Genomic DNA, 12,852 nt, shown 5'->3' on the forward strand with positions numbered 1-12,852 from the left:
GTAGGGAAATAACAGGTGAGATGGAGGTGAAGAATTACAGCACATTACAGTAAATAGGCTTTACTGAGAAACTTCATATAAACCAGCATTTGATTTGCTTTATGCCAGAAACTCACAGCAGATGGTACGTGAACACATAAGAGTAGTCAAGTTACAGTGCGTCTTTCCACAGAGTAAATGTGATACAATGGCTGCTTTTCTGGACCATTGATGCACATCAACACTGGGAAATAGGACACACTGAAGTGGTGATGCACATTATAGTGCATGTGTTGCTGGTTTGTAGGATTAAACAGAAAACAATAGGCGTGAGTGTTTCCACATGCAGCGTATGCCACACATGGTTTTTACATCATTTTTATTGTCAGGTATAATTTAAATGCAGGGTCATAATTTGTGACACTGTTTACCATCAAACAGCTGATGTGGGGCGTTGAGTTGTAGCTGCTGCAGCTGTAAAAGTCAGAACCTCCGATTAATGTTTGATTAATATAAAAAGGAGCATCTGATATATTGCTACAAATGCATTCATGCTGTTTGTATGAAAATATGTTTTAGGACACAAAGTTTTTATTGCTGCTTGATGCCAGTTGTCTTTTTTTTTTTTTTTTAAGTGCGTCTGTCTTGACATTTGCTAAATGGCACCTGCCAACCTTAATACAGTATTTTCAGATTCCACTCGGAGACTAAAGACAATGAAATCCGTTTTTTTGCCCACACTGAACATAAATGTATTTCTTTTTTTGTTGTGGTTGAATACAGCTGACATCGGCTCTGTTGTCTGAGCATGACATGACAATTCAGACTTTTTCCAACTAACACAAATAACACATTTTCCCTTTTCTGTCTCTGTCTGTCTGTCAGAGGTGGCTCCCTACCTACAAGGGGGTGGACTGGGGCAGCAGGTGGTATTGGAAGGAAACAGGCTGGTGCTGACCTGCCTGGCTGGAGGCAGCTGGCCTCTGGAGTACCGCTGGACTCTCAACAACAGCAACATCACTGAGTGGACGCCACAGTACAGGTCAGTTAGCACTGGCTGGCGAGTTTCTCTGCTCACTGTGTGCCTGTCTGACACTATTTCCCCCTCTTCTTTTCCATCCTTTCTTCTGAGAGTCCTCTGTGTGTTCAGTCGTGCTTGTAGCATGGACAGCCACTTGCTGTGCCCATGGGATGGACTGTATTTAGACAAGGTCAGAACAGTGAGGCCAGAGTGAGATTAATAATTACATTAGCACCATAAATATACATATGATCTGGGGAAAGCAGAAGAGAACCAATCAATATGTTTGAGCTTTTCTGTCTGCCCCTCTCCTTCTGTCCCGGGGTATGTTGGCTGGTAAGAGCAGAGCAATCCCTCTTGTCAAACTACAGCTGTGAAACAAAGTTGTTTTCCACATCAGAAACAGAGGGAATCTTGGGAATGCACGCACACTGAGGGAGGGACAGTTTGAGCCAGCATTTTGCAGGCGGTCGTTGTTCAACCCTGGATATCTTGTGTAGCTGTAGACTGGACTGCTCTCAGTGTTTGAGCTACGTTGGTTTGATGAGGTTGGGGCTATGTTAAATTGGCATGTATTTTAATATTAGTCGGCTGTATGTAGGTAAAGCGTGGCGTCCATAAATAGAATGGTTGGTGGTTTGGTCCCCGGCTCCTACTGTATGTGTCAGTGTGTTCTTGAGCAAAACACAAGACCCGGTTGGTCTTGATGGTTAGGCTGCTGTCTTGCATGCTAGCTCGCCGTTTGTTGTTTATTGCTTGTTTATAGTGTTTATTTAGTTATATTACACAGCCTTATGTTGGTTTACGGTTTACTTGCCCCTTGCATGGGGATATGTACGTGCACATTGAGAACCGCTGCACCAGAGTCAAAATCCTCGAGTCCAGCACACCTGGCCAGTAAAGCTGATTCTGATTCTCATTATTTTCTTTTACCTCAAATCTTGTTTAATGTACTAGACAGCGAAGAATTCAGATGAGCGGCGTTATAAGTGCAAATGATTTGTAGTGTCGCAACAATAAATCAATTAACCAATTAGTTGAGAGAAACATAATCAGGAACTTTTTGATAGTTGAATAATTGTTTTAGCCAAATATTTGTTGGCTCTTGTTTTTCATATATGAGAATTTGATGCACATGTTTGTTTTACATAAAAATAAACTATATACGTTTGGGTTTTGGACTAAGTTGGACAAAAAAGTCATGGGAAGTCATTACAATGAGCCTCTTGAAATGAACATATTTTTCACTATTGTCTGACATTTTAAGGACAAACAGTTAATAGATTAATTGAGAAAATAATCTGCAGATTAATTGACAATAAAGTTTAGTTTTTTTTTCAGCTGCAGTAGTTTGTCACTTTTCACACGGTGGGTTGGATTGAAGTCATTATTAAGCCAGTTTAGACTTTAAAAAGGAGGAGGTAAGACGACCACTGCTGACAAGGCTGCTGTACAGGAGCAGCTCTAAAACTGTGTAATAATTTGGCAGACAATGTTATTTTACACAAGGACCAAATGCTGCCTAATCGTGCAGGTAGAACTGTAGCAACCTGCTTCACCTTCTTCATTGTTCAGTGCAGTAACAAGACACTGGTGAAAAGAGAATAAAGAGACGCCTGGTTAAATAGACAGTGACTTAAACCACATATCCACATATTTTCTTTCTTTTACATATGAAGCAGTACAGTGGCTTCCAAAAAATATTCAGACCCCTTCACTTTATGCACACTTTGTTTTGTCAGTTTCATTTTAAATGCCTACATTTTCATTTTCCCTCAGTCTACGCTCAATAACTCATAATGACAAAGTGAAACCTTGCATTTAGTTTTTTTTTTTTAAGTAATTTACTAAAATTCTAGAATCTCTGTTTTATAGAAGTACTAAGACCTTTAATTCAGCACTTTGTAGAACCCCCTTTGGCTCATCAATTACAGTTTTGAGCCTCTACAAGCTGGATTGGGCGATGCACCCCATTCTTTGTAGCAACACAATACAACACAAATCAGTTGTTCAAAAAAGTGAGTGTTCCTGACTGACATGTTCCACTGAAAGACTTAAATGTATTGTTGTGATGTGTTCACACTGATGCTAGAAGGGAAGGCTTGATCAATTTTTGCAGACGCTGTCTCACTGTAAAGCCTCATTGATCCTGTACTTGTCCTGAACCACATGGGGAGTTTGGCTTCGCCCACAGAGCTGAGACTGTGTCAGAGAAACTGACTAAGAAATTATTGTATTGATTGGGACCTGTCAACACTGATCTTTGTGTTTAATGAGATGCATAAAGAAAAACACTTGTTAGGGTTTCAGAAAAATCCACGGACAGCCCCAACGCACACACCAACTGAAATGGAACAGGCTGAGACAGAGACATCCAGCACGAGGAAGTGTCCAATACCAAAATCTGTTTCAGGATGAGAACTGCTGTGTAATGTGTCGTTCCTGATTCAAATGGAATTGCATGATGTATGCGTGTGTGGTTTTGTGTATGTTGGCAGCCTACTATGACAGCCTGAGAGTTAAATACTTGGCTGTCCTGGTATTGATAATGAGCCCCAAAGCAATGTCCAGTTTTATTGTGTCTGGCCAGTTTGTGTGTAATATGTGTGTATATACATTTTGACAATAAAGTTTAGTTTTTTTTTCAGCTGCAGTAGTTTGTCACTTTTCACACGGTGGGTTGGATTGAAGTCATTATTAAGCCAGTTTAGACTTTAAAAAGGAGGAGGTAAGACGACCACTGCTGACAAGGCTGCTGTACAGGAGCAGCTCTAAAACTGTGTAATAATTTGGCAGACAATGTTATTTTACACAAGGACCAAATGCTGCCTAATCGTGCAGGTAGAACTGTAGCAACCTGCTTCACCTTCTTCATTGTTCAGTGCAGTAACAAGACACTGGTGAAAAGAGAATAAAGAGACGCCTGGTTAAATAGACAGTGACTTAAACCACATATCCACATATTTTCTTTCTTTTACATATGAAGCAGTACAGTGGCTTCCAAAAAATATTCAGACCCCTTCACTTTATGCACACTTTGTTTTGTCAGTTTCATTTTAAATGCCTACATTTTCATTTTCCCTCAGTCTACGCTCAATAACTCATAATGACAAAGTGAAACCTTGCATTTAGTTTTTTTTTTTTAAGTAATTTACTAAAATTCTAGAATCTCTGTTTTATAGAAGTACTAAGACCTTTAATTCAGCACTTTGTAGAACCCCCTTTGGCTCATCAATTACAGTTTTGAGCCTCTACAAGCTGGATTGGGCGATGCACCCCATTCTTTGTAGCAACACAATACAACACAAATCAGTTGTTCAAAAAAGTGAGTGTTCCTGACTGACATGTTCCACTGAAAGACTTAAATGTATTGTTGTGATGTGTTCACACTGATGCTAGAGGGGAAGGCTTGATCAATTTTTGCAGACGCTGTCTCACTGTAAAGCCTCATTGATCCTGTACTTGTCCTGAACCACATGGGGAGTTTGGCTTCGCCCACAGAGCTGAGACTGTGTCAGAGAAACTGACTAAGAAATTATTGTATTGATTGGGACCTGTCAACACTGATCTTTGTGTTTAATGAGATGCATAAAGAAAAACACTTGTTAGGGTTTCAGAAAAATCCACGGACAGCCCCAACGCACACACCAACTGAAATGGAACAGGCTGAGACAGAGACATCCAGCACGAGGAAGTGTCCAATACCAAAATCTGTTTCAGGATGAGAACTGCTGTGTAATGTGTCGTTCCTGATTCAAATGGAATTGCATGATGTATGCGTGTGTGGTTTTGTGTATGTTGGCAGCCTACTATGACAGCCTGAGAGTTAAATACTTGGCTGTCCTGGTATTGATAATGAGCCCCAAAGCAATGTCCAGTTTTATTGTGTCTGGCCAGTTTGTGTGTAATATGTGTGTATATACATTTGTGTGTTTGTACAGCATGGCACTAACCTAGATCCTATGCCAAGCTTCTCATTAATGATGCACACTCCATTAAAACCACATTAACAGAAAAAAAAGCATGCACACAGTCAGAAACCTCCTCATACACAACACACACACACACACACACACACATACTGTACACATGCGCTACTCCTCCTTCCCTTCTGTTATTGGGGAACTTTGACAACCTTAGGCCCAATCCATTGTCAGGTCAAGGTCATGAAAGGGAATTACAGAAGAGTGCGTACATATGGACGAACAGACCTCCACTGCTTTCCCTTCTGTCTCGATGGTCTGCAAGCATCACTCCCAACGCCCCCTTTCTCATTTTCATAGGGTTTATTTACAGCTCACAGATAATACACACTCTCATTACCATCGTCTTTATGTGTTCGTCCATCGTTAGGTTGTCTGTCCCGTCTGTGAAGAGGACCGACGCTGGCCTGTATCAGTGTATGGTGAGGAACAGGATGGGAGCAGTAATACACAAGAGGACAGAGGTGCAGGTGGCCTGTGAGTACACACATACACACACACAGGTGTTGGCGCTGTGTCTGCACCATTATAATACAGAAGCTTTCTTAATGATTGAGGATGCTGTTGTTCTAAATAGTCTAAATAAAATCACAATCTCTTTTGGTTATGCCAACATAAACATGTTCCTTTTTCTCTAAACATGTCAGTCTCACTTTAGTGTTTGTGAAGCATTTAAACACTAAAATACTCAAACTAGAAACTGTCTATGTGTTGTAAGACTACAGGCTCTGCCACACCGGCATATAAAGGGATAAAATCAGTTCATTCCAGCTGAATCTTGTAATCAGTGGATTTGCTCATGGGGCAAAATTAGCTTCCACATACTGTTGGATGTAGCTGTAGTATTTTACCAGCTAGTAATGCAAGTAAGTACTCTGTGTTCATCTGCTAGAATAACACATTTGGTGAGGACACAAGGGTGAATTTTGTTGTCCAATGTGACCAGGCCTTAACGCTGCCGGTTCACCTTAATGGCTTTTTGACCGACTCTACCTTGATAATTGAAATTGATTCTCAAGCTCTTCATCTTTTTCTCTTCCTCCAGTTTTGGGGAACTTCTCCGCTGAAGAGCAGAGAAAGACGGTGACTCAGGGCAGAGCAGCTGTCATCAGCCCGCCGATCCTCACGTCTTTCCCCCGACCCATAGTCACATGGTTCAAAGATGGACACAAGATCATCCCCAACGACCGAATGTAGGTGTCTCTCTCTCTCTCTCTCTCTCTCTCTCTCTGTTTTACACTGCCTGTCCCTCGGTGGTATATTAATTAGCCTGCTCTAGCAGCACAACAATTCTTTTTAATCTTTCTACACCAATTGTTATGAATAATAAGCCATTTAGATAAGTGACCCTTTTAATTAGACATCTGTACAATAGACTTACTGTAGGACATTATCAAAACAAGATAAAAAGGATTTTTCAGTGAATCAAATCTACAACGTTATTAAGTAATTTTAGGTGCATGGGAGATATTCTCTTATATTAATTGTACGGCAGAGATATGAGGGTCCCTGGATGTGTTGTGTAAGCTGTATTTCACAGCCTTTTGTTTAATGCTGTTGTCTGGCTCCTTTTGAAATGCCTCTAATTTGCATATTATTCCTTAGCTGCTACAGCTGTCCTGTTAGTGTTATTTTGAAATGTTCTTCCCCTGTATTAATACTGTAATTATTCTGACAACACAGTGAAGTGTAGACTTGTTGTGAAAAGGTTTCACAATAATGTGCTATAGATTTAGGCAGTATATTACATAATATTAGAAAACGTGTTTGAATCTACTCATCGGTGAAAGTGATATAGACCTTTAGTGGTTTTATTAGGCTGCTCTCATGCCCAGATAACTAACTCCCCATTAAGAACACTAACTGCTCCCCTGTGTGTTGTTGAATGAAATTGTCAGTGGCCTTGCTGTACACATAAATGACCAGACAGCAACTTCTTCCTCTTTAACGGCAGTTATCCGCCTCAAAAGTACATTTCAGAAAGCTTTGTGGAGTGGGGTTACATAAGCAGCTTTTTCTTTTTTATTTTATTTTGTCATTGGTTCACATCAAGTTTGACTTTGCTTTTTAACTTGACTGAACACGGGAAATGGTTCTTCTGTTAATTTAATGAGGTTTCACTGAGTGGGGCTTAATGATAGTGGACTGCAGTTATGTTGCTGCCCGAGACTCTGCTTCCACTGAAAGTCTTTACTGTTTGAGCATCTATGCTACACTGCGCTAGCCTCCTGCTGTCCATCAACGACAGAACATGGGGGGTCCTTTGTTCTTCTCAGAACCCCTTGGTGCGGTTCGTTTGGGCAGGTGTGAACACAGCAATTGCACTTGGGCGCAGATCAAAACAATCGCACCGAGACTCTTTCGGTGGTCTTGGTAAGGTTTCAAACGAACTTTGGATTTGTTCATTTGTGGTGTGAACATGATCTGACCTCAATCCAGACCAACTACAAGGAGTGCACTGCAAGTTTGAGCTAAGTGGTTCAGTGTGTCGTCGTATATGCTCAGTATTCACTCCCCTTTTGCTCAGTCGAATGTAGGCTGCACGTCTTCTTTGCAAAGTATCACACAGTATTGTATTTTCACTACATTTTCTCAAAGTTGGAATAGTTTTATTTCATTTATTGCCTAAATAATTGCCACAATTATGAGCATATACTGGTTATGCTGTTTCTCCATGTCGCAGAGCACATTTATTTCATAGGAGTATTCACCGGTTCTTCCTGTGTTTACTTTCTCTTTCCTGCCCCACACTCCTTTACATATCAAAGCAACATTGACAGCAGGACACGAAGAGCAGCCCCAATCCATTTGTGACATTCTCAAGTGGTCCTAGGGTTACAAGTTAAGTCCAAGTGCAAGTCCAGCCTCACAAGGCAGCTAGTTTGTGAAACGTGTTTCCCACGTTGGAAGGCAAAATGTGTGAATAGTTATTATTTACACCAAAAAGCCAGCACCATAATTATTTAAATATTTGTCTAGTGGTGCACGCTGTCCTGGGAGGTTGATGGTGTTTGACTATCCAACACTTTTGTTGAAGTACACTGCCAACTTTAGGTTTTTTATTTTACTGCTGGCATGGGCCTACGATTCATAATTTTTACTAGAGTAACTGTATCCTGTGTGTTTTATCCTACATATTATTCATCTATTCTAAATTAAGCCTGACAGGAATGGAAATCTTACACTGCCAGAAACTAAAGGTCCAGCTTCAATGGAGAACAAAGAACAAACTTCCATGGAAATACCTTATATCTGTTTGGCAGGGCCCCAAAACACTGTTTATACTGCATTTTATTTGGCTTTATTGATACACAATAAGCAGTATAAAAGTAGTAATGCTGTTTGGCTGCAGGTTTGGTTTCTGGCAGCCTCCTGTCCATAACCAAAAATGACAGGAGCCATAGAGACAAGTTGTCACATAATTACAGAGTCAAACATATGCGATTAATAAAGTGCAAAGTGAATGATGGAATGAATGTTGACTTGAAGCTGAAGTTGCTGCAGAGATTGCAGAGTAAGCACTGATGTAACAGTTGCAGCACTAAGTTAGGAGAGCATTTAAAACACAATATGATGTGACAGTGAGACGTCGGCTGTCACAATATACAGTAGCAGGTGCACTCAGCTGAGCAGTCAGCCGAGAGGTTTGGTTTTCTCATCGCGGCACCAATGATGTCGATGCCTATTCATGCAACGCGGAGTCAAATGTGACGTCTTTGCATTAGAGTCCAATTCAAGTCGCTGGAGTTGGAGTCTGAGTCAAGTCTCAAGAGTCTGATGGTTCCAACTTAATATGTCTGTTCCAAGAGCATTTTCATCTATTGAATTGCATCTTCCTGTGTCTGAGCTAATAAGGGTTTATGGCGGGTTTATAGCGGGTTAACAGCGTGCCCCCTCTGAGCTGCCACAGGTCATCTAACGTTTCCCTTGGTGAATTCTGTGAACCTGCAGATAAATATGGAAAGTGACTCAAAGTAAAGATGTTGGATACCTCCAAAGCACATTGGAGGCAGGAAGTGTGAAACTTTTAAATACATCTCTTAGCTTTTTGCAACCCTGTCCTATGACACTACACAACTGATCATTCAAACATCATGCAAGCCTACAGATTTTTTGTAAAACAAATTTACATGTGCCGGAAGTGCCATGAGCATTAGGTCTGTATTGCCAGGCAGTTTCGGTGCACTATTTGTACTTCTCCAAATATAAAAAGGTGCAACAGGTAATAGAAAGGCACACAGTTCTTTTTGAAGTGTGTGTACTTTGTATTTGCTGTGTTTTACCACAGCTTGGACACACCGTACATATACAGGTATATACCATGTGTAGCCAGTAATTCCCTCGCCATGTCCTATTTGTCGGAGGTTTGGATGTACTGTTGTTTTCCCTTCTCCAAGGTGTTTCTGTAACCCCCCTTTGTGCGCTGTTTGTACACCAAGCACTTCTAATGTGAGAGTGCACAGACACCTGGCACAGACACAAGTGCGAGTCCTGCTTGAGGTGCATGTGAGATGTTCCGTGGTGCACATGCTTTTGGTCTGTGCTGCTGCCTGCGCGAGTGATCGGCTGGTCACTGGTCACAGCCGATCACACTGAAAACTGGCCATTTCTGACCTCTGCCGATCGATGGGTGCGTCTTGGCTAGTCACTGACCTGCCTGGATGAAGTTAGATGTGGTCAACCCACATTCATCACAGGACGCGGTTTTTCTGTTCAAGGGTTTTAAAATCTCATTAACACCACTACTTGTGTGTATTGATTGCACGCCGCACACTTGTAGCTGGCAGATGCACGCTGTGATGTGTTCAGGTATTACAGAGGGGTGTATAAACCAAAACGGCTGAAGTCTGCAGCGAGTTAGGAACAGGTTGCGAGTCAAGTCAGAGGTTTGTCTGTGGTTGGAGTCAGAATACGTAGCTATGGTACACCTTTTCATCGCAGACAGGTTTTAGTCAATACTTAACTGCCTCCATTAAAGAAATGAACACATTATTATGAAATACAATGTTAGTGACATTATTGGAATAGAAAGCAGAACTAGTGTTTCACATGACAAAGGCTTTGCACTTAATGCAGAAGATGTTTTATTTTGACCATATACCATTTTAATCAAGAGAGAGGGAAACGTGTCACCTCCAATAATTGGATATATGTAAATCATTCGCTCCTCTTAATTATCAAGTGTCTGTGACAATCTCCTCCTTCCTTAAAAGGCTGAGAGAGAGAAACAGACAAATTGAGACAGTGAAGGGTAGACACCACTGACAAACAGCTGGCATAGCTGTACATCAGACCAGAACATTAATCAGGGAGGAATGTTCACCCTGACAGTCCCTCTCAAAACAAAACTTGTCCATAAGTGTTGATAGTTCACTCAGGCGGTAGATACGATGTCTGCAGGTTGTCCTGCTGCATCATGTCTTTAGCCTTAAGCTGGTGATTCATAATCTTTCTTTTCAACGGTAGCATTTCATCAGATTTATGCTAAAAACTGTCACTGATCCTACACACTACTTTAATCAGCCAGTAACAGATTTCTTTAATCTTTGTGCATATTTGAGGATTTCATAGTGTTTGTGGTTGTTGTTTTTTTTGTGTGGAAATGTTTTTATAGTTAGACTAGACTCTTTTTTTTTTGGCTGATGAAACCAAAGCTCCAAAGTAAGAAACAGACTTAGTCTTAATGAGCAGTTCATTAACAGTTACTTAATTAGTCTTTAGCAAAAAATCAATCCAGATATACAAGGTGCACGCAGTTCATTTCTCTGCAGTCTGAGACATGGCAACGTCTGAGTGACAAAATGGGAAAACTAAAAGAATGGCAGTAGGCAGCCACTGATGAAAATCTTGAATCATTTGATTTTAGCTGAGAAACACATTCTCACTTTGCCTGATAAGAAATGGTCACTTTCTTCCTGCTATGGGGCACAGTGATGTTGGTGCTGTGTTTGGACTGAGAAGATGTGATTGCTGTGCAGCTTTGGAGCAGAGAGTTTGTCTGAAATTCAAGATTTCAGGATTTTCAAATGTCTAGTTGCCGTAGTCTATTTTACGATACCGAAGCAATGTATGATGTTGTTAGCTAGATAACATATCTGCATTACTTCATAATCTAGTCATTTTTCTATTCCTGCTCTTCTGTGCTTGTGCAGATGAAGTAAACCTCTACATCATCTTCAAGTATTATAATCTGGATGAAAACTTTTATCTCTGTGAGATGAACTATTCTGATTCACTTGCACCCCACATACTCGCACTGTGATGAAGATTCATGCATAACACTTCCTTTGAACCCTCACAGAAAAGACTAATTTGCACCTTTCTTCACAGCTCCCTTCTTGTCTTTACAAGACATGTCCTCGCTCCCCTCCCCCCCCCCCCTCACCTCCCTGCATTATCTCTCACTTCTACATCTCTGCTTTTAAATTCTTCTTTATATTGCTTTGTTCTCTCACTCACTTCTTTTACTGTCATTATCATGCTACAGGATTTACTGTTATACAGAACCCATAAACTTCTGTTTCTGAATGAACTCCTTAACTGCTTTGGTGTTTGCACACACACACACACACACACACACACACACACACACAGCCTGTCCCTCCAGACCAACCTCAGTTGCACCTACCTGGCTTCAGCTCCGCTGTGTGCGCTCATGCGTGTCAGAGTGAGTGCTGTGAATATTTGCATAGCTCTGCGCCTGTGTAATGGTGGCTGTATGCGTTTGTGTTTGTGTGCAAGGTTATGCTGGCTGATCCCGCGGTCCGGTGAGACAGGGCCAGATGGTGCCTGGCGGTTGGCTGTCTTCATGGTGACCGAGCTGATGATGTCATTTGTGAAGTTTATTGATCCGATATGCAGCGTCCCCAGCCCCATCTCGCTGTCTGTCTCGAAGCCTGTCCCACTGTTCTCAATTTATGTCTGTGTGCCTGTTCCTAACCCCGCTCTGTATATTGAACACACATACCATTTCGCTCTCTCGTGCCCTTCGCCTCCACACACATGCACCCTGTCTGTCTATGAACATCCTCAAACTCCCCAGCCCTCAAAATACTGACCAGCAAAGACCTTACAAGCTGTCACTTCCCACACACTCTGGTCTAATCGAATGGAGCCCTCGCTCCCTGCCCACTCCAGCTCCATGCTGCTCTGCCATCTCTCTGATTTGCTACAGCTTTCCTTCCCCCCTCTCAAAATATTTTTCTTGCCTTCACCCTTCTGCTTCACATGGGCTCTGAACTTAAGACATATTGACTCAGTTTTCACCTCTGCTGTCCAGCAGCAGTCCAAACAACTTGGGGACAGTGCTGTCACCTCAGTGCTGCTGACACTGATAGATATTTTAGCTGTGACTCTCAGCTCAGGTTGAGAAAAGGAGCTGCTGGTTTTAATTAGCTCTGAAGCCTGTGGCAGATGGATGCGAAACGATTCTGATGGCCAGCAGGTTCAGAGGACATCCGCCCTGAGGAGAATTAGAAGTCTCCTTTCTTTTTCCATCTAGGACACAGGGAGCCCTGATTGATCAGATAAAGGCAGGGATCTATGCAGAACCATGACAGACAGTGAATATTTTAGTTTTTTGTTGCTAGGGAGTCAAGTGATGTGGCGAGTGCTGATGTCATTGGTGGTCAATTTCAGGACTGGGCCTTATGGGTAATACTTTCATGGACCTCGTTCAAGCAGGCATATGCTGCAGAGGTGTGCATTTCTGTGCGTCTCGACATTCATTCATTTTAATTTGTCAAACACCACATTAACAGAGGGAGTGATTCATTATTTTGCTGCGCGCACACACACACACACACACAGCAGAGGTCTGAACAGAAGGAACTTTCTCGCTGTCTGAACTTTGTGAGCAGATGTTGTGTG

At 41.7% G+C, this 12,852-nt stretch overlaps 1 protein-coding gene across 3 annotated transcripts in view; it reads left to right on the forward strand.

The window, feature by feature from the left end:
* Positions 1–12,852, forward strand: part of sdk1b (sidekick cell adhesion molecule 1b) — a 255,116-nt gene that overhangs the window by 95,476 nt on the left and 146,788 nt on the right. For all 3 annotated transcript variants that reach the window (XM_020614282.1, XM_020614284.1, XM_020614283.1), the window contains 3 exons: positions 865–1,021; positions 5,354–5,460; positions 6,029–6,176. In XM_020614282.1, the coding sequence (XP_020469938.1) occupies positions 865–1,021; positions 5,354–5,460; positions 6,029–6,176 (412 nt within the window). The remainder of the gene's footprint in view (positions 1–864; positions 1,022–5,353; positions 5,461–6,028; positions 6,177–12,852) is intronic.

This window comes from Monopterus albus, unplaced genomic scaffold, assembly GCF_001952655.1.
Source record: "Monopterus albus unplaced genomic scaffold, M_albus_1.0 scaffold144.1, whole genome shotgun sequence".
Taxonomy (NCBI): domain Eukaryota; kingdom Metazoa; phylum Chordata; class Actinopteri; order Synbranchiformes; family Synbranchidae; genus Monopterus; species Monopterus albus.